We start from the raw sequence: 19,614 nt of genomic DNA, 5'->3' as shown, positions 1-19,614 counted from the left end.
ATCAAAACTGATGAGCAGAAACCAGAAAATAGGTAATGGGTATTTTTGCTTAAAAATTACTTTTAAATTGCATGAAGTCATTAAAATAAATACCAATAATTAACAAGTTTTATCTTCTTTTTTATGTACCCATCTTTTATAGGATCTATATTTTTCTCTTGATATTTTATATGGCATTCTGTCAGTTTTATGTCTATTATTTGATCTGTTACTGAGGTGAAAATATTTTAATTCATAGTACTTTTAACAATGAAAACTGACAATGTAGCCTAAACTTCAAACTTGAACTCAGTAGTGGTAGAAGTACTGAGATCTTTCACTTAAGTAAAAGTAGTTAAATAAAAGCGAAGAAATACTATTACAAGGTACTCATCATGCAATATGGCACATTTCAGACAAAAATGTTTATACATAGAAAGAAAATAAATCTTATTTATATGTTTTTATTAATTATTGGATTCAAATTATTAATACATTAATTATTACTAATCACTTTGAATATGAAGCTGTAAATTATGGGGATAATTTTAATTACTTTATATACTGCCACGTAGCTTGTGAAAAGTCAATTAAATTTATCTCAATCTATTACATTATAATTTATTTGTTAATTTGTGTTATGAATCTAAATCTGCAAAATGACCGGTAACTGAATCTGTTGTTGCTTTTAAGATGCTAAGACACACGTTAAGACACGTTTTATTTCTGGCTTTTAATTGTGTTTGACCTGGGTGGGTTTTTTTCTTTTCTGTTTTTTAAATCAGATTCCCTGGGTTTAAATTTTGTTAACTTATTGAAATGTTTGACTCATCCATGCACTGTTATGTCTCTTTGCTTGTATGTATATACGTCTGTCTTTACTAAGCACTTTGGTTTAAAACCTGTTTTGCTTTTTACAGTGTTACAGTTAAAAAACAAACTTCAAATTATATCAAATTATTTTAAAGTTAGTGCAGTAAAACGTGGGCCACAGTATTTGTGTCTGAATCGCAGTAAAGTACAAATAGTGAAGTACAAATATAAAGCTGCAGAAAATGTAAAAAACCGAATGTTAATACAGAACTTTAATGTTTTCGCTCAGCTAGCTTATAATTAGCCAAACGAACCAATTAACTCACTGTTTTCGATATTATTCAAGTTATTTGAAGTTAAAATGCACTTTTAAGAAGTTCCGCCCCCCGACAACATTTAACAAGAGGGCTCATCTGTCCAAATAACAAATGTTTGCCGTGTTTTCCTCTCACCTGTGTTGACATACCGCCACACCTGTCGCCTCCCATCTCTCGCGCCAAAGAAAGGACTCCAGTGAATGAACACTCTGCACATGCGCAGTGGGCCCAGCAACGACAACTTCCTGCTAAATAGTGCTCCCTAACAACAGACAAAGCTTGACACAGTGGATTCAGTCGAAGACGCTTAAATAAAAGCGTTTCTCGGTCACTCCTTCAATGGTAAGACTGGGTTTGATCATTTCTGTGTGTCCGGAGTGCTTGTTTCGCGATCGGCTTCGCAGTTGGCCGAGATGCTTTCACACGATGCCATTTTAGTGCCCACTTCAATGGCTGCTGGTCCGGACTAATTTCTGGAGAGGAAAACTTTCATGCCCGGGCCAAACTAAGAAAGTCACAGCCAGCTTAGTTATTTGGAAAACATTGACCCAGGACAAATTAGCTAGTGTGTGTGTACAATCGACAGCGGATGGCACAGTTTTTCTTTGTGAATTGCTGGTGATCGGTATAAACATTGATTCAGTCTGCTAGCGATGGGGAGCTAACGTTCCTGCTGAAAAGCTTGCACGGTGGCGTCTATATGCTGGGGTGCTACGCATAATCACAGCATGTTATAGTTTCAATAAGTGTTAGATGCAGCTTTATGATGACTGTGCAGATTGCGTTTCAAACTCTCTGTGTTTAAGTGAAAGTTAAATGAGCGATCACGTTCCAGGAATTAGTCTGATATCAGACTTCACCTTCACAGCAAACCGTCCCCCGGCTGGGTTATTTGCTGGATTCAGCTAACGGTGGCCGGCTAACATTTGCAGCTGACATGGATAGGAAGTTTACCCTAAGCTGATGTTGTGTTGTGTTTGGATTTCTGCCCAGACGGAGTTAACTTGCAGTGTGCAGGACAAACAACACGGGAGACATGCGTGTAGATCAAACAGAGGTGCTGGCACAGAGGTGTTGGAAGTATTAATCTGCATCAGAGATGTGTATGCAATCTGCAAACAATGAGAAATGATTAAAATCTTAGTGGAAAGTGACTGGAACCAAACTAGCAAGCCTCCTTTCCAGATTTATATGTAATTTAAGTACAAAAGTCATAAGAAGACTCTCAAGTAATGCTTTATTTTATAGGTCCAACATTTTCCTAATATTTCCTAGAATATAAATATGATCATATAACAGATTTGACTCTGTCAATAAACGTCTCTGGAAAAGAATTTATATGTGTTTTTATAGGGAAAATAGATACTAGGGGAACGACTAATGATTATGTTTGTTACTGATGAATCTTTAGATAATTTTCTCGACTGATACTTTGATCAACAAAAGATCAAATCTTTTTTTTTGGTCCATGTTCTGGTTCTTTTCTCCTCTGTGACAAAAAACTGAATAAATTCAAGTTATGGACAAAACAAGACATTTGAGGACATCATTTTGGAATTGGGGAAACACTGAACTTAAAAAAAAAACCTTTTGACATTTATTTTACTAATTGATTAATTGAGAAAAATAATTGACAGATTAAACAATGAGAATATTTGCAGCTCTAATGGATACAGTGACCTATTGGTACTCTTTGCTTCTCGGACTCTTGATCTTTTTAAGGAAATGATCAGGAAGTTACACAAGTAAATTAAGATGTTTCTGTCTTCTTTTGTATCAAATAAATGAAAATCTATTTTAAGTCAAGTCCAACAGAACAGTCAATGTTTCTTTAAACACCTTAAGCCACTTTCCCTGCTCTGTGGTGTCCCCTAGACCTGAAACTCCACCGTCTGGAAAAAGACAGCATCACTTGGACACTCCTGTATCAGGGTCAAGTTGTTCCTCACGTAGCGCTATTCAACCCCAGTGTTGCTGTGATGCTGGCAGAGAGCAGCTCCATTACTGCCGGCAAAACCTGAAGAGACAGTGAAAACAGGTCTGTCAAATAAGCCAGAAAAGCAGCAGAATTGTAAATAGAAGAGTTTGTCTGCGGTTTGATAGCAGTCATTGTAATTAAAAAGCAACTACTTGAGTTTATGATGTCTTTGGGTCAGTGCAGCTGACAAATTATAGATTATCTTTAGCTTTTTGACTTTTTGGGGATCTTTCAGCTGTTTGGAGCCATGCAGGATGTGGTTTGAATATCTTAAATATAAGTATGCGAGTTATTTATTGTTGGTACATCATCTATTGGCCTCAGGTTTCCCGTGAATCCTTAAAAAGTCTTACAAGGTATTAAATTCATTTATTAAAATAATTAAAATGTCTTACATTAATCTTCCAGAGTCTTAAAAAATGCTATTTAGAGAAAGACATTATTTTTCTTCTTGTTTTTTGAGATTGCATTGTAAAATCTAAAAATAATTAGAAAACTTTACTGAATTTAACATCACACAGAACAAGATAAAGGAACCAACAACACTTTTATGCATTTTAAAACATCCAATCAAATAAAACATTAACAAGCTTTTTTTTTCAAGGCAAACCGAACAGATTCTTTAATAACATAATATGTTCATCGTTTCCGTCAAGTTTCACTCTACAAAGTTTTAATTTTTCAGTGTTTCAAGTATACCACCGAACTCTTTAACTTGTCAAAAGACATTGGTGTTTAGTGCTGAAGTAAATATTTGGGCAAAATTGTCCCTAGTAAGTAAATGTTGTTTTTTTTCCTTTAATTTTCATGATTGTAAAATTGGCCTTAATTCTACATCAGCTGACATTAAAAAGTCGTTAAAAGTTCCCTTAAAATGTATTATTTTTTGAGTTCACTTACATATGTCTTGCATAAGCCGACATATGCTTCAATTCAGGTACCGCGCTTGGATGCAGAGCGTGCACCTTTAACATCCGCCTGACACATACATGCGTTTTGTGAATTTGCCGTCTGACCTATTTTCCCGCTCTGAAGTCGACATTATGTCAATCAGATAAAAGCTCCATCTCTCCGGCCAGCTGATCGAGCAGTGGACAAAACGAGGTTAGATCTTATCCCCTCTCCGCGTCTGTTGTTACCACAGCCTGCTCCTGAGCAGCTAATGCTCCCGGAGGATCTCTTTTCGTTCAATGGAGATTAGTTCACATGTAAAGAGGCACGCTTCCTTAATCCCGCAGTAAACACACGCGTGCTGGAGCCACTGGGCAACGTCAGTGCCACACGTGCTTCACCTGCAGGTCTCATGCGGGAGATCAGAGCAGGGCGCCCCAGTTCCCCCCGTGCCGCCACCTCACCTGCAGATCACCCCCGCGATAGTGGCGGGGGACGGATGCGTCGATGAGCTTTTGTGGGACAAGGGGAGGGGGGAGTCACGCGTCGGGGAACTACATAAGGAATAACCCTGATTTATTCCTTGTCTGTGTGTGTGTGTGTTTTGCTCCTGTGGTTGTGTGAAGCAGGGTCCGGACGCGCTCTCCAGGTGCACAGAGTAGGCTGAGCGCGCAGACATGTCGGGTCGCTCTGCTGCAGAGATGGATGACTCGCAGGAGCTGCCGGAGCTGCCGGTGAGTCCGCACACATGGTGCCAACACGGAGCAGGAGGGGGAAATGTTTGTGTAATTCACACATTGAGTTTAAAATGAAATCGTGCATAGCTTTCACAGAGATTTTCATTGCTTATCTCATGGATTTTACGTAAATCAAACACTGGTGCTTTTATTGTGTCAGTGTTGATCATCTTTTAACCTTTGGCCTCTCAGATCTCATTCAGGATGTTGCTGCAGGTTGAAACAAGTTTTGTGTGGAAGCATTAGCGCGGGTGACTTTGTGAGGGCCACTTTACTGCAGAAACTGAGTTTGTTTTTTGATCTGACAGAATATCAAATAGTTGCAAGTCACTGCTTCTCAAAATATGAGAATTTGCAAACAGGATACCCTTGTGATTTAACCCAAAACGATCATTTTTAAGACATTCTTACTGGTTCTCTGAATTTTTGAAAAGCATTTGTCAAATTTTATAGACTAAACAAGTTGAGATAGAACAATATGTTGCAGATTAGAGCTTTAAATTGGTCAGTAGGTTGAACAATAAAACTAAAGTTATGGGTGGAGATATTGACAGTATTTGTGCAAACTTATGTGTACATCCTTTTTCAAAGCATAGTATATTGTGTTGTGCTACTGTGTAATATTTTGTTGATGTGTTAATGCAAATGTGATATTTTTTTCAATGCTGTGGAGAAAATATGCTTTATGCATCATGGAATAACACATTAAATACTACATGAAAGATTTCTGAAGAACGACTATAGCTCAAAACAAATGTTAATATTTCTGTATAGTTTTATGTTGACCTTCAGTTTTTAGAGATTGGCTTGATTTAATTTTTTGTTATTGGCTACAATATTGAAAAAAAGTATGCCTATCATAGTCGTGTGAAGTAACAGATAAAACAGAATTATGGTGAAATCATTTTCCATAAACTTCTTTTTTGTGTGTGTGCAGACCAAGAAGGCCAAGCTTGAGATCGACGGCAGACTGGAGAAAGAGCAGAGGTCAGTAGTTTTAGATTTGATCCTGATCGTTTGTAAATTGCTGCTTAGTCATTCTGATGGAAAACCACTGAGTGAGTTTTGTTTGTCTGACTATTAAAGAAAGAATTTATTCTCCACATCTTCTTTTTTGTGCTAATATCTCGTTGTTTTTGCCAGATTGATTTTTTTCTGTTCGGGCGTTGCCTGGTATTAGAAATGTAATAATTCTTATGTATTCTTCATGCTCGTTCAGTAATTTGGGCGACGATGGGAGTCCGGTTGCTGTGATTGTTCCGTTAGAGCATGAAGGCTCTTACTCTGCGCTGTCCACAGCCCAGCTCGATCCAGGTGAGTAGAAAATGTGACATGACTCACGACAGTGTACCTGGAAGATGTTGACTCTCCGTGTGACTGCAGGTGATCAGGAGCGCTCGGACGCAGACGCAGGAGCAGCACCTCCTCAAGCATGCGGGGACTCGCTGAACTCGTACGCACATTCTGGTATGAACAGAAACATCGTGTCAGTTTTTAACGATGCACAATGAACAAAGAAAGCTGTACGTCAAACTGAAGCTGTGTTGTCTTTTTGACAGCCGCAGACTCAACAGCGACATCTGAATTCACCCAACAGGTTTATCAAGAAAGCAGGTGAGTAGTAGTTATCACCCTCTCATGTTATGGTTTAGAACGTGAAATATGACAGACGGTGCAGCGCTTCAGCGTGCAAACATTTGACTCACAAGTAAAAACCAGCCAAGTGACACAAAGCATTAGTTGTGGTTGCACCGGTGAAGCTGTAACGTACGAATCTATCCTGCTCTGCCGTGCATGTTTTGGTTGTTAGAGTTGACATCTGCACCGAAAAAACACTTTAGACTTTACCCTGTTCCCTAAAGGCAGCCAAGCTGGGAGTAAAACACATCATTGAAAGAGTGCAGACTGAGAGCAGCAGACAGCAGCAGGTGCATGCAGAGACGAGTACGACTCATTCTTCGGGCTATAAGCCTTTTTTTCCACATTGACCCCAACAACAACTTACAATCGTACAAGTTTCAACTTTGGTGTCACAAAATGTTCCTTTAACAGACCGAATGTTTTTAAGAAATTATTTCCCTGCTGTTTAAAATGGAAGTTTATACAGAATTTTAAACTAAACGAGTAGTCGACTAGTCTAAAAGTAAGAAAAACATAGTAGGAAAAAATATATACAATAAAAATAATAATTTAATAAAAAATACATAAAATATCACTTAGGTTATAAGAACCATTTAAAATCGTTAATGACATTTTTCAGTAATTACATTGTGTTTTAAATCTCGCTGAAATGTGTGCCACTTTTCATCATAAACATCGCACAGTGTCCTGCAAGACGACAATAATTCACGACAAAAGTTGGGTATTAAATGTCCTGACTCATCTCCGTTCAAAAACAAACACTCTCTCGTGCAGTAACTGTACACACACTCACACACACACACACACACACACACACATTCTCACACTCACACACACACACACACACACACACACACACACACACACACACACACACACACACACACACACACAGGGTATGCTCAGGATCTCCCGTGGGCTCAACTACTGACAAGCACCTCTCTTGTTCGACCCAGTGGGACGACATCCAGCTGGCACAAGTGTGTGTCGAGGCTCAGATACTATACTATACATGCTTTGCGTGTTTAACTTTCACAGACAGCTGCAGACTTCTGCAAGTCACGCAAGTGTGTGTGTGTGTGTGTGTGTGTGTGAGAGAGAGAGAGAGTGAGAGTGAGTGTGAGAAATGGAGGAAGAGGGAGAGAGGGACGATGACCAGAGCCATCACCTCCCTCTAAGGTTTAGCCAACTACCACATCTCTCCCAACAAGCAAGGATAGCAACATTTAATTAACAAACATCGACTAATTGTGAACATTTCTAAAAGGACCTCTTCAGAGTGTTTGAGGCTGGTATTTCAATATAATGCCTCAAACAGCCTTGAATTTTAACCTCTACATCAAATGCATTTAAAGTGGGCTACTTGCAGCCTTTAAGTATGTTGCTAAATTGAAAATGTTATGCTAAAGAAATCTGTTTTTAAAGGGAAACATTGGTTTCACCGTTTGTATGTATGATTGTAAGTTACTACTGAAAACAACAATTCCTGAAATTGGTCCCATAATGAGCGAGAGCACTGGGCCAGAAACAGGCTGCAACATGACCATTCGGGGCAACGATGCACCGTCAATTTATCCCTTTACAGTGCTTCTGTTTGTCAAAATTGATTGATGGATTGATGATGCACAGTTGCCCCAGAGATTACATTGCAGCCTGTTACATTGCTGCCGACAGCAACCTTGACACTCAATACTGGGCCAGTTTCGTGCGTTCCCATTAGTCATTTCAGACACAAAAACATGGGGAAATACAGTCCAGGTGGAAAAATGCAAAACTTAAAATACAATTTAAATGTTTAAGAAATGCTTAAGTGTCAACAAAACTTTGTGCACCAATACACCAAAAACAAGCGTTTAGTAGAAATTGTAGATCTCTAGTTTTACTTGGTGCACTTGCAGGTATGCAACCATTTAATACAAATACTGATTGTCTGTTTTTCAGCCCGGCTGTAACGTCGTACACCAGCCAGGTGGCCTTCCCTCCTCTGGCCCAGTCCACGGTGTACTCAGCCTTCCCCCAGACAGGCCAGACCTACGGCCTCCCGCCCTTCGGTTAGTCCCCGCTCCTTCTCTAACAGCTTATTTTAACTCTGTCTGCTCACTAAACACCTAGCATCACACCTTTGTCACTCTGCTTCAGAGGCCTTACTGTGCTTTGGCGCTGTGGAATCAATCTCTGCTTAAACGTCCACATCCTGACTGAAGGACCTGGTTTTCTTAACTTTGCCTCTTCCTCTCGCCGCCTCTTTCATTCTCTGCTTCCGTTGCTGTCTTTCGTCTTCAGGTGCTATGTGGCCAGGCATTAAAACAGAGACAGGGCTGCCTGAGGCGCCCTCTGGTGGCCAGCCTGGGTTTCTCAGCTTCAACGCCGCATATACCTCAACCCAGCCAGGCCAGCTGCACTACTCATACCCGAGCCAAGGCAAGCTGCAACCTCACTCTGTCTCACCACATAACGCTGTCACACTCCGCAAAGACGAGACGCACTGAAACATAAAGACCTTTCAGTGGCACAGCTTTGTTTTCCTCTCTTGTCCTCAAATTCTGGGCAGAAATACTCTGGATTTACCTCGGCGCTGTTTTAGTTGAGCTCTTTCTTTCTTCAGGCTCCAGCTTCACAACATCCAGCGTGTACTCGAGCATCCCGTCAGCTACGGCGGCCACCACGACCTCCACCACAGCGGCCCACCAGGTGAGGACTGCGTCAGTGTCCCTCTGAGAAATGAAGAACACAACTTTAGACGACATTTCATTTTTCCAAAAAGTGTTGTTTTTGTTGCTGTTGGTCCCTTGAAATTATATTAAATAATATATAATATAATATATAAATATATATTATATATTAATAATATATATTAAATTATCTGCCCGCATGATATTTGAAAGTGTATACCATCTTTAAAATCATCATAATACCGAAATAAAATCAAAACCAGGTTCAAGTTATGAATTTAAAATATGCAGACAAACTGCAGATCAAGGTAAAGTAGATTTTGGACTTTTTAATGCAACTCGGAATTAATTTTAAGACCAATTTTCTAAAAACCCAAATTGAAGGACAATGTTTGCTGTGACTTGAAACATGATTTTTTGTTTGTCCAGTGAAAATATTAGATTATCTATGTTAAATGTTGGAAAAAAATCCCTTTTTAGAGTGTAAGACATTGAACATATTATATTATCATAAATAAATCATCTGTGGCAGTCACGGCTTTTGACTGCTGAGTTGTCATGTCATTAGCTGAGCATAACTGCATAGTAAGTTTCCAATACAGTGATTTTTATATTTTGCTGCTTTTTCCCTCCTTCTGTCTTAATGTAAGAAAATATTTAAGTAATGTAAATGTCGCCGATGGCTCGATTTCCTCCACCCTGCTGCTGTTGATCACATTTTTTTCCCTTCAGGAGTTTAGCAGCTATAACTCTCTGGGACAGAGTCAGTTCTCTCAGTACTACACGCTGCCTCCCAGCTACGTGCCCGCAGGGCTGCCCAGCAGCGACAACCACGGAGCCGCTGTGGGAGCGGCCGGATACTCGGCTGTGAAGTCGGAGCAGGCCGCCTCGGCTGGACTCCCTCCCAGAGGTAACGTCAGTGATCGGATTCGTGTTATTGCATCTTCTGCAGAATTCACTGCACTAACATGCTGGATAAATAATGTCTTAATGTGGAGCTAAAGCAATGTTCAGACACAAACCGGTTTAAAATAATGTATGAAAATCTGATTTTCACGAGGAGATGAAGAGGTTTGAAAATCACCAGCTGTTTACAGGGGTTACTGTTCATTTATTTGGTTACTCAATATTTATTTTTTTCCTAGATTATCTTCTTCTGTAAATAATAATGAAAAATCATAGATATTTGATTTTGCGTAAGTGTATGTATGTATTTAATTAATAACACTATCGGTTTAACTAAATAAGGAAGCTGGTTAATTACATTTTAATGACTAATGGTAAAAGGTAAACCAGGTCATTAGTAAATACTATTGAATTTTAAACTGTAAATATATTTTTTAACTACGTTTTTAAAAAGTGACAAATCTACCTTGTATTGTTTTTTTCTTTCTGCTTTTGTATAATATTTTCTCTATTTCCAGCCCTATTTTTTTATTTTTTTACCTGTTTGAAATAAATCAAATCAAACACGTTTGAGTCAAAACAGAAGAAGAGTATTCAAGCACTAACATCCGACTTTCTTGTAATAAGACGCGTCCCCACCTGAGAGCCTCCCGGCAGGTGCAGCCCTTCCTACCAGTGTGTCTCTCCCCGCCGGAGCCAGAGATCAGGACGAGGTCGCACGCAGGAACTCTGTCGGCAAAGCGAAAGGAAAAGGCAAGAGGTCTGACAGCTCCCCGCCGGCTGACAGCGACCTGGAGGTAACAGAGTCAGCGGTTTACTCATCCTCACACACAGACGAAGCCAAGCCAACCAAATGACGCGTTTCTCGAACCTGAATTATATTAATATAAGGTGTAAATACATGAAAAAGGCTTATTGGGTTTAGTTGCAAATATTCTTCACGATACAAAGTGTAATATTATTCTTACCCTTTTTTTAGCGTATTTTTCTTTGGGATCTGGATGAGACCATTATTATATTCCACTCACTGCTCACCGGCTCCTACGCACAGAAGTTTGGCAAGGTTTGTTTTTTTGGAAATTCGCTAAAAATTGGAGCATCAAACAAAAAAAAAGGAAATAGTCTGAATCTTAATGATTTCTTGGGTCTGCGTCGTTTGTTCAGGACCCAGCGTCAGTGCTGAACTTGGGCCTGCAGATGGAGGAGCTGATCTTTGAGCTGGCCGACACTCACCTTTTCTTCAACGACCTGGAGGTACAGCGAGAAACGTTCACACTGCGACACTTTCACACGAAAACACTTTCACTTTTGTCTCAGTCACATCAGCTGGTACAAACCATGATTATATGGAGCCTTTTTAAAGTGCTAAAATGTCTTAAATTAAATAAATATTATGCCGTAATAGTCCTGAGTTTTTTTTAGTTTTTAAGTGCCACAGATATTTTAACTTATTTTATTGATCCATCTTTTAATTTCTTTTGTTCAAAATGAGTCAAGCTCTTCTGTGTGATTGTCCACATTTCTGATTTTACAAATCTTTAAAACTGAAGCTGATAATTTACTTTACACTTGCACCTCTTAACCCTTCGCTACTTAAATGCAAGGCTTGAAAAAGAAAAGATGCTTTTTCAAAAGGCTAATTTTTGTTTACTTCAAGGAATGTGATCAAGTGCATGTTGAGGATGTTGCGTCTGATGACAACGGACAGGACCTGAGGTTTGTCACGCGCCGTCCTGTAACTAACACGACGTACAGAACAATAACCTCGTCATACACATATTTAGCCTTATTTCACATTTCAACATCATGACTGTGAAGCAGATTTTCATGCTGTCGTCCAAACAAATCACAAGTTTCTTCCTACTGTAGTAACTACAACTTCGTGGCGGACGGCTTTAATGGCTCCGGCGCTGGAGCGACCTCAGGAACCACCGCGGGGGTCCAGGGAGGGGTGGAGTGGATGCGGAAACTGGCCTTTCGCTACCGCCGGCTAAAAGAGATCTACAATAACTATAAAGGGAATGTCGGAGGTGAGTCTGCATTAATAATAAATCTGCTTTTTTAAATGAGCGGCACACAAATGAGCTGGGCGTTATAAAGTCAGTGTGTCGTATGGAGATATGAGATTATATATCATCGTACGTATTGGATATTGTTATATTGTGATATAGAATAAATTGTGTTTTTTCGCTGGTTGCATCTGATGTACTTTTCTAAACTTATCAGACTCATTTTAATACTTTACCCACTTCGTCATTATATCTGCATTACTCATGATTATTGATCAGAACTGGAATCGTGTAGGGGTTAACAGATTATCACCCTGGCTGATTATAGGACCTGATATTGTGCATTTTGCAGATTATCTGTATCGGCGTTTTATTGTATGATCGCTGATAAAATGAATGAATGAAAAAGTGTGAGTATTACACCCAACCAACACCAGGGAAGAAGGTCTGCAACACATGCAAAGAAAGTGTCAGCATGGGAGGAAGTGTTACTTTGTAAAACTACTGAGCTATTTTTATTTATTCAGTTTTTAATTAAATTTTCACTGAACTATTAAAAAAAAAAGTTTCTGGGAAATACAAATAGTTGTATATGATGGAACATTTAAGTTTTGATTAAACGTTTGTTAAAAGCATTTAAACAAAGTTTTGTGTTGAACTTTGTTATATTCTAAATTTTGACAGAAGTATTGATTTTTTTATTGAAAACGCATATCAGTTCGAAATATCGGTTATCGGCCTCATTAAGTACTGATAATCCAAGTTTTGGTAACAACTAAGTTTTGGTATCAGCACTAAAAAAACACTGGTCGAGCCCTTGAATTGTATTAATATTTTTTAAAAATACCAATAATTATTCCTACAATACTGTCACATCGAAGAGGGAATATACAGGGAATAGATGTATATTGTGTATCGAGTTCAAGCCTAAAAATACTGCAATAATAATAATAATAATAATAATAATAATAATTTTCAGCCCATATCGCACAGCTCTAATCGAGGCTGCTCTTAAAGTTAAATTCTTGAAAATGCAACAGCAGAAACCTTTAAAGTAGAAGCTCTTCTTGTTGCACCTTGACTCGTGTGTATCCGGCTTTAAAGGGCCTGTTTTTGGTGTGTTTGTTTGCCTGAGAAAAAACCTCGGGGCGCTCACAGCCACGTGAACTACAACGTGTTTGACAACAGTGACGTTTGCTCCACAGTCCAAAACAAAGCGAACACACAGATCTGAATTTTCGCCGATCTATTCTCGCCGTGTCCAACAGTCAAGGTCATGTTTGGACTCAGCGGCCAAAGTTAACAGCGAGTTGAAGAACTGTTCACGTGTCTGCGACCTTTTTCCCTTTAAATCCCTTCAGATCTTTTTAGGCGCCATCGTCAACGATCAGAAACTTTAGAAACAGTAAATGTTATTAGACTGGCTTGCTCTTATCGATGTGTTGATGGTGGTACCGTCATCTGTCAGTAGTATTGAGGTTGTATCTGCATGTTGTGTCTTTCAGGCCTGCTGAGTCCGATGAAGAGGGAGCTGCTTCTGCGGCTTCAGTCTGAGATCGAGAACGTGACGGACACGTGGCTCACCACGGCGCTCAAGTCTCTGCTGCTCATTCAGTCCAGGTTCGTTTTTTTCTTTCTTTTTTTAAATCGTTTGAGGTCATACTCTACCGCAAGATGAGTAAAGTGCTGTAGTTGTGAAGAATTAGATGCAGCTTTATTTAACGTTACCATTTTTATAACAGTTTTTTCTTATTAACCCCGATGAGTGTGTTGAGTTTTTAAAGTCAGCGTTTATTCAGATTATGCAGCACTAGATGCTGTTAAAAAGGGTTTAAATAGAAGCTTAGTTATGATTTTGCTGTTTAATTAATTTGAAAAACCTAAAAAAAAATCATGTTTTAATACGCTAAAACTGGCCCAGAATCAGTGCAAGATTAACCGCTCAAATGTCTAAACAAATGTGCTCTTACTAAGCATACCCTGTGTGTGTGTGTGTGTGTGTGTGTGTGTGTTTAGAACAAGTGCAGTCACCTCCACTCTCGCTTTGTTTGTTTTGAAATAGTCGCTAACAGTTCTTATAACCAACAATGTATTTTAAATATTTTTTAATTAAATTTTTTAGCATCGATTTTAACCTTGCTACTTACTTAATTGTATTTAATATTGACCAAAAAAGCATATTTTAATGTGCCAAAACTGCCCAAAATCAGTGCAAGACTAATGGCTCAAACATTATTTTCCACCAACAGGGGGAAGTGCATGAACGTGTTGGTCACCACCACTCAGCTGGTGCCAGCTCTGGCGAAGGTGCTGCTCTACGGCCTGGGAGACGTCTTTCCCATCGAGAACATCTACAGTGCCACTAAAATAGGTACGGATGAAAAGTGCAACTAACTCTTCTCTACGGCGACAGAGGAGGAAATCATGTCGAAAATCTGCTTTCTAATGTTTCATGTCCCCTGTGCTTTCCTCTCATGTAGGAAAGGAGAGCTGCTTTGAGCGGATCGTCTCTCGCTTCGGGAAGAAAGTGACTTACGTGGTGATAGGTGATGGTCGAGATGAGGAATTTGCAGCCAAACAGGTGATTTTTTGTAAATTTTCAGGTCCCCTTTAGCCCCGCCTTCTTTTTAGTGTTTTTCTGTTACTCAAACAAAGTGATGCGCGACATCAGAAATGTTGTTAAATACAAGTGCAGTCACCTCCACTCTCGCTTTGTTTGTTTTAAACGAGCCGGCATCAGACGAAGGAGCTTACAAGTCGTGATGTTCACATACGCGGCTGAAAAGTTAAATGAATCACTCAGTAAACACTAAAGTAAAGTAAGCTTAAGCGGGAAAAACAGTAAAAACAGACGGTCTACAGCTGCAGCCTGACTGTTATCAGTTACTGAGGTTAAAGGTTACCAGCTCGTTCACGCTGCAGAGATCCAGCGTGCTGCTTCTCTCTGGCTGTGAGACCAGCAGCCTGTTTCCACGCTTGTGAATTGATTTTATCTGAGAATTATTCAGTCTAACGAAATGGAAAAACAACCTGATCATCAACTTAGTGTCGCACTGATAAGTTTTAGCAGCCCGCGGTAAAGGCCACAGGCATTATGTTTTTCGGTTGTTCATTCTCATGAATGTGACACCTCAAGAAAGCCTTGAGGGAATTTCTTCAATTTTGGCACAAACGGCCACTTGGACTCAACGATGAGCTGATTTGATTTTGGTGGTCACAGATTAGGTTTGACAGATTATCAACCTTGGGGCCAATATTTGGCATTTTGCCGATTATCTGGATCTGCATTTTATTTGAATGATCGCTGATAAAATTAATTAGAAAGTGCAAAGAAAGTGTCAGCATGGAAGAGATTTTACTTGTAAAACCTTAGGGAGCTATTTTTATTTTTCATGTTTTATTTAAATTTCCGCTCGACTTTATGGCAAAAAGTTGCTGGGAACTTGCTGTATATGATGTCAAAAGTTACAGTTTTGATAGGCGGTTTGACAAAGTTTTGTGTTGGAGTTTGTTATATTCCAAATTCTAAGTACTGATGCAAAGATTTTTGTTTTTATTGCAAATGTATAGAGATTCCAAATATTGGGTATCAGTCTCATTAATTACTAATAATGGGTCTCGGCCCTGAAAAAGACGCGACGGGCTCGTGCAGGCGTACCACCGTGAAGCGGTCATTCGGGTTCTGTTTGTTTCTCACACACTGTTCTGGTTCTGTGCTTGTGTCTCCGTCTGCAGCACAACATGCCTTTCTGGCGGATCTCCACTCACGGCGACCTCGTGTCCCTGCACCAAGCGCTGGAACTGGACTTCTTGTAAAGGAGGCGGCATTGAATGTCGCACACTAAAAAGGGAAAAAGTCGTCCTGTCGGTTTGTGCGAGAAAACCCTCCACAAGCCCCCGAACGATACACACTCGCATATTAGAAAACCTGCCCTCAACTGACGACCGAGCAAAGACTCACTGTGTGATGTGTGGCGGTGGCGTACTGAGGTGGACTTTGGGTCGGAGCTGACTGTGAGAAACGGACTGGATGCATCGTTCGGCTGAGTTAAAAGTTCCTCACGCCCAGCACTCCCTCCTCTACGGCAGCTAACCTCACCGCGGCTGAAACTGGCACTGATTTGGACACCGAAGGGAAGACATCCATTTTTTTTTCTCCTCCTCGCTCTCATTTTCTTTTAAAGTATCAAAATCTGCTGCAGTGAAACAATCCCTCTTTTTTTAGTTCTTTCTCTCTGGATTTAAACAACCAAAGGGCCGTTGTTGTTTGTTGGCATTCTTGTTTGTTGTTGATTTCTTTGTTCAGGCTTCATGTTAATGTCAAAGCAAGTTTGTTTTAAAAAAGACTCTTGGGTTGTTTTGCACTCACTCAAAGACTTGAAAGCATCATTTTAGAGACGTTAGAGAGTCATATCCATTCAAGTGTTTAACAAGAGGAAGTAAATAAGGTTAAAAATATGTAACTGGGTCGTGACCTCCCCTCCTGACCTGACAAACACATCATCGGTCAGCTGTCGTGACCTCTCCACGGTGCTGCAACGCGACGTGTGGTCGTTATTTCACATTCAGCGCGTGATCTGTGGTCAGTGAGCATGCGTGTTGAGAACCAGAGGCTCCGAAAAACTTCTGACAAACAGAAACAGAAACCGGCCCGTCTGTTAAACTCATACCAGTTTTCCATCAACATGGAACCTGTTTCATTCTGTTTCCCACTCTAATTTATAACCGTTTAGAGCATTTAGACCAAAAACAAACTGGTTCAGAACCCGAAAAGTTGGTTCTGAGATGAAACCAAAAAATTTCAGGTTTTCCTTAACCTGAAGTACAAACCGTGATTACATCAGCTGGCGTGTTATATTCCAGCGGTTGGAAAGAGAGGATCTATTATTTTCTTATTTTGGGGTAAAAACAAATATCTGTAAGAATTAGGGCTGGGTATCGATGCCTGATAGCTTGAAGGTATTGACCAGAGTAACCTGATGCTCGCACTATAGGCCCGCGACCAAGTCCCAAATTTAAACCTCCTTTGCATTTTTACACAGAACCAAATAACAGCAGCACGCTGCTGCTCCAGCGTGATCGCACACGGCATGTAGGCATCCTGCAGTTCAGAGGCGTGACATGTAACACGACAGCGCTGGCCTCAAGAGAGACATAATGTACATGACAGCAGCGCTTTATAAACGTTTCTGTTATATGTAAGGAAAGTAAGGAGCTCCCAAATCTCCAAATCTCCAAATCAGCCACTGCTCTTCTTTGAATTAGCCGATAATTGCTAACAGCTGCTTTTAAATCTCCCGCAGTGTGGTCACCAACATAATTCGTAATCGAAACGTCAGACCTCCCCATCAAGGTTGAAATTAGCGCCAGCCAAACGCTGGTAAAACATGCAAGTGGCTGCCGGATTTGTTGAACTCAGCCAAAAAACACAATCTACCAGCTGCAGTGGCAGGTGGACAGAAAAGTTCATTTCCAACCCTGCTCTCCATCACGGTCACGTCTTTGTTGCTTTACGCTCTACATTAGTCTGAGCGCCGTTACGACCTCCCGTCCAGGCTCAGAGCCGAGACCACTCAGTCCCTCCTTTCCAGGATCGGACGATAAACACAGAAGTTGGCAAAACAGCATAATATTCCCGCCTTAAACAGGCAGCGTAAACGCATCTTTTCTCTCTCTCATTGATTGTTGAAGCTAAATAAAAGCTCAGGCTACTTTAACGGTACCGCTATCACAATTTTGTCTACAAAACCCAGCCCCATTAATAACAAAAACAAAGTTCGCCTGATTATTAAACCCGATTATTGTCTCATGATCCGTCCCCGTGCTCTCAGCCTCTGACTCACTTTAAAGTTTCCTTTTCTCTCAGCGCAGACGTTTGTAGCATCTCATCACAGGAGGACGGCCGTGTTCTTACAGCATTTACACAATTTGACAAAACCAGGGCAAAAAATAACGTGTTAGCCGGCAGGATTACATTTTAGGATTCTGACACATTGTCATGTTGTAGCTACAAAACCAGAGTTTCTCTGTTTCTGTGACTCAGTGTCGTAATGGTCATTTACCAAAAAGGAAATTGCATATTTCCCGAAGACAACAGATTTTCTCAACTGCTTTTTAGTCAGTTTTCAAAATTCACCGTATTAGTTTTTAAACCTAGAGCTGCAACCAACAATTATTGTCTTAATTGTTCGATTGTTTTATTCAAAGTTGCAACAATTAGATTGACTGAGAAGTTGATCGTAAAAAAATGTATAAAAGTCAACTATTCAAATTGTCGTCATTTTGGATCAGCTTTCAAGCAAAAAAATAACTAGAATTTGCAGGTAACTGCTTCTCAAATACGAGAGTTTGTTTTGTTTGACTTCTGTGATGAGAGACTGAATATCTTTGGGGTTTCAGAGTGTTTGTAGGTGAAAACAACTCATCTGAAGAGCTCACTTTGGGGTTTGGGAAACTGTGAGGAGCTTTATCTACTTCAACCAAGCGATTAATTGAGAAAATGAGAGCGAGTTGCAGCCCTAATTTTCTCTATAAAATGTTCAAAAAAAGTCGTTTTAAATGGCTGTAACAGTTTCCCAGAGCACAGTGTGACATCTTTAAATGTGTAATGTTTGTCCAGAAGCCAAATATATTCAGTTTACTATCGTAGAGGAAGGAGAAAAACTGCAAAAAAATAAATGAATTTCTGGTGTTGTTTGCTTAAAAAATTACTCTAATAGGTTAATCAGTTGTCAAAATAGTTGCAGACTCACTGATGAAGTGTTTCAGCTCCAGTTACAACTTCAATATTATCAGTTGTATGTAACTGCAACCAGATCTTTGAATTTTCAGCCTAAAACCTCTTAAAGGCGTATCGGAGGGGAAAAATCACAAAGGACGATGACTGTGCAATACATTTCTACTTTGCTCATTGACTGTATTTTGAGGGATTTTTCATTTTGTAGACGGTGAGAGAAGCCGGAGGGGTCGATCGATTGACTGTCTCCCGGTCCGTACGAGATTACGACTGAACAATACTGAGCCTGAAGAAGATTTCGTATTTACACACATGCAGCTTGACCGTTAAGAATGTGTATTTGTGTGTAATTTTTGTTAGTCTTGTGTGACTGTGCATATTTATATTGTGCCTTTAACCATCACCTGTATGCATAATCTCAAAGGGAAATATGTAAGATTTTTTTGTTTGATACATTTATCACTGCATTGTTATTATCCAAAGTGTTACCTTACTTTTTTTAATGCTACTTTTTTTAAGTGTTGTTTTTTGTTATTAGACTTTAATTTGTCCTGTCTGCACTGTATTTTAAAGGCCTCCTAGGAAACTATATATCCATTTTGGGAGAAGAGTTGATGTGGGTTGCTCAGTGTTCAAAGATAATGATCCTAGTAAAGAGCTTAAAGGTATAGTTCAGGGTTTTTTAAGTGTGGTTTTAGGGGTTACCCATCCATAGACAGTGTATTACATACAGTAGATGTAAGTCAGAACCCCAGTTTGGAGAAGCAGGCTGGAGTCCGACACAGAAGCTAAGCAATGTACAGCTGTGGATGGGGGTCAACGATAAAATGTATTTTAGCCACCTAAAAAAAGTCCCACCTAAAAAATCAATGTCAGTGAAAACGTACACTATATTGAGAGTATTTCCACTGCTTCACCTTAATGTCAGATGCCGA

At 39.8% G+C, this 19,614-nt stretch overlaps 1 protein-coding gene and 1 long non-coding RNA gene across 7 annotated transcripts; one reads left to right on the top strand and one right to left on the bottom strand.

Annotated features, from left to right (window-relative positions):
- The first annotated feature begins 1,350 nt into the window (after positions 1-1,350).
- Positions 1,351-19,113, top strand: eya3 (EYA transcriptional coactivator and phosphatase 3). Of its 6 annotated transcripts, none has more exons than XM_042506047.1 (19): positions 1,351-1,451; positions 4,608-4,712; positions 5,653-5,702; positions 5,935-6,029; positions 6,099-6,182; positions 6,275-6,329; positions 8,298-8,407; positions 8,640-8,777; positions 8,962-9,047; positions 9,761-9,938; positions 10,562-10,731; positions 10,914-10,997; positions 11,099-11,188; positions 11,592-11,650; positions 11,804-11,964; positions 13,449-13,563; positions 14,193-14,314; positions 14,424-14,524; positions 15,679-19,113. In XM_042506047.1, the coding sequence occupies exons 2-19, from the start codon at positions 4,656-4,658 to the stop codon at positions 15,757-15,759; spliced, it is 1,836 nt and encodes a 611-aa protein (XP_042361981.1). In that variant the 5' UTR covers positions 1,351-1,451; positions 4,608-4,655; the 3' UTR covers positions 15,760-19,113. The 6 variants fall into 6 exon arrangements, with proteins under 6 accessions (XP_042361981.1, XP_042361984.1, XP_042361985.1 ...); XM_042506050.1 differs by having other exon boundaries at positions 4,605-4,712; XM_042506051.1 differs by lacking the exon at positions 4,608-4,712.
- On the bottom strand, positions 2,459-8,995 carry LOC121957472. The gene is made up of 3 exons (XR_006106782.1): positions 8,925-8,995; positions 6,067-6,179; positions 2,459-3,126 (listed from the first exon to the last, which is right to left on the bottom strand). It is a non-coding gene; the product is annotated as an uncharacterized LOC121957472 (long non-coding RNA).
- Positions 19,114-19,614: the final 501 nt, after the last annotated feature.

The sequence above is a fragment of the Plectropomus leopardus genome, chromosome 18 (assembly GCF_008729295.1).
Source record: "Plectropomus leopardus isolate mb chromosome 18, YSFRI_Pleo_2.0, whole genome shotgun sequence".
Classification (NCBI taxonomy): Eukaryota; Metazoa; Chordata; class Actinopteri; order Perciformes; family Serranidae; genus Plectropomus; species Plectropomus leopardus.
Note: the sequence above shows the minus strand (reverse complement) of the source record. Positions and strands in the feature narration are given on the sequence as shown.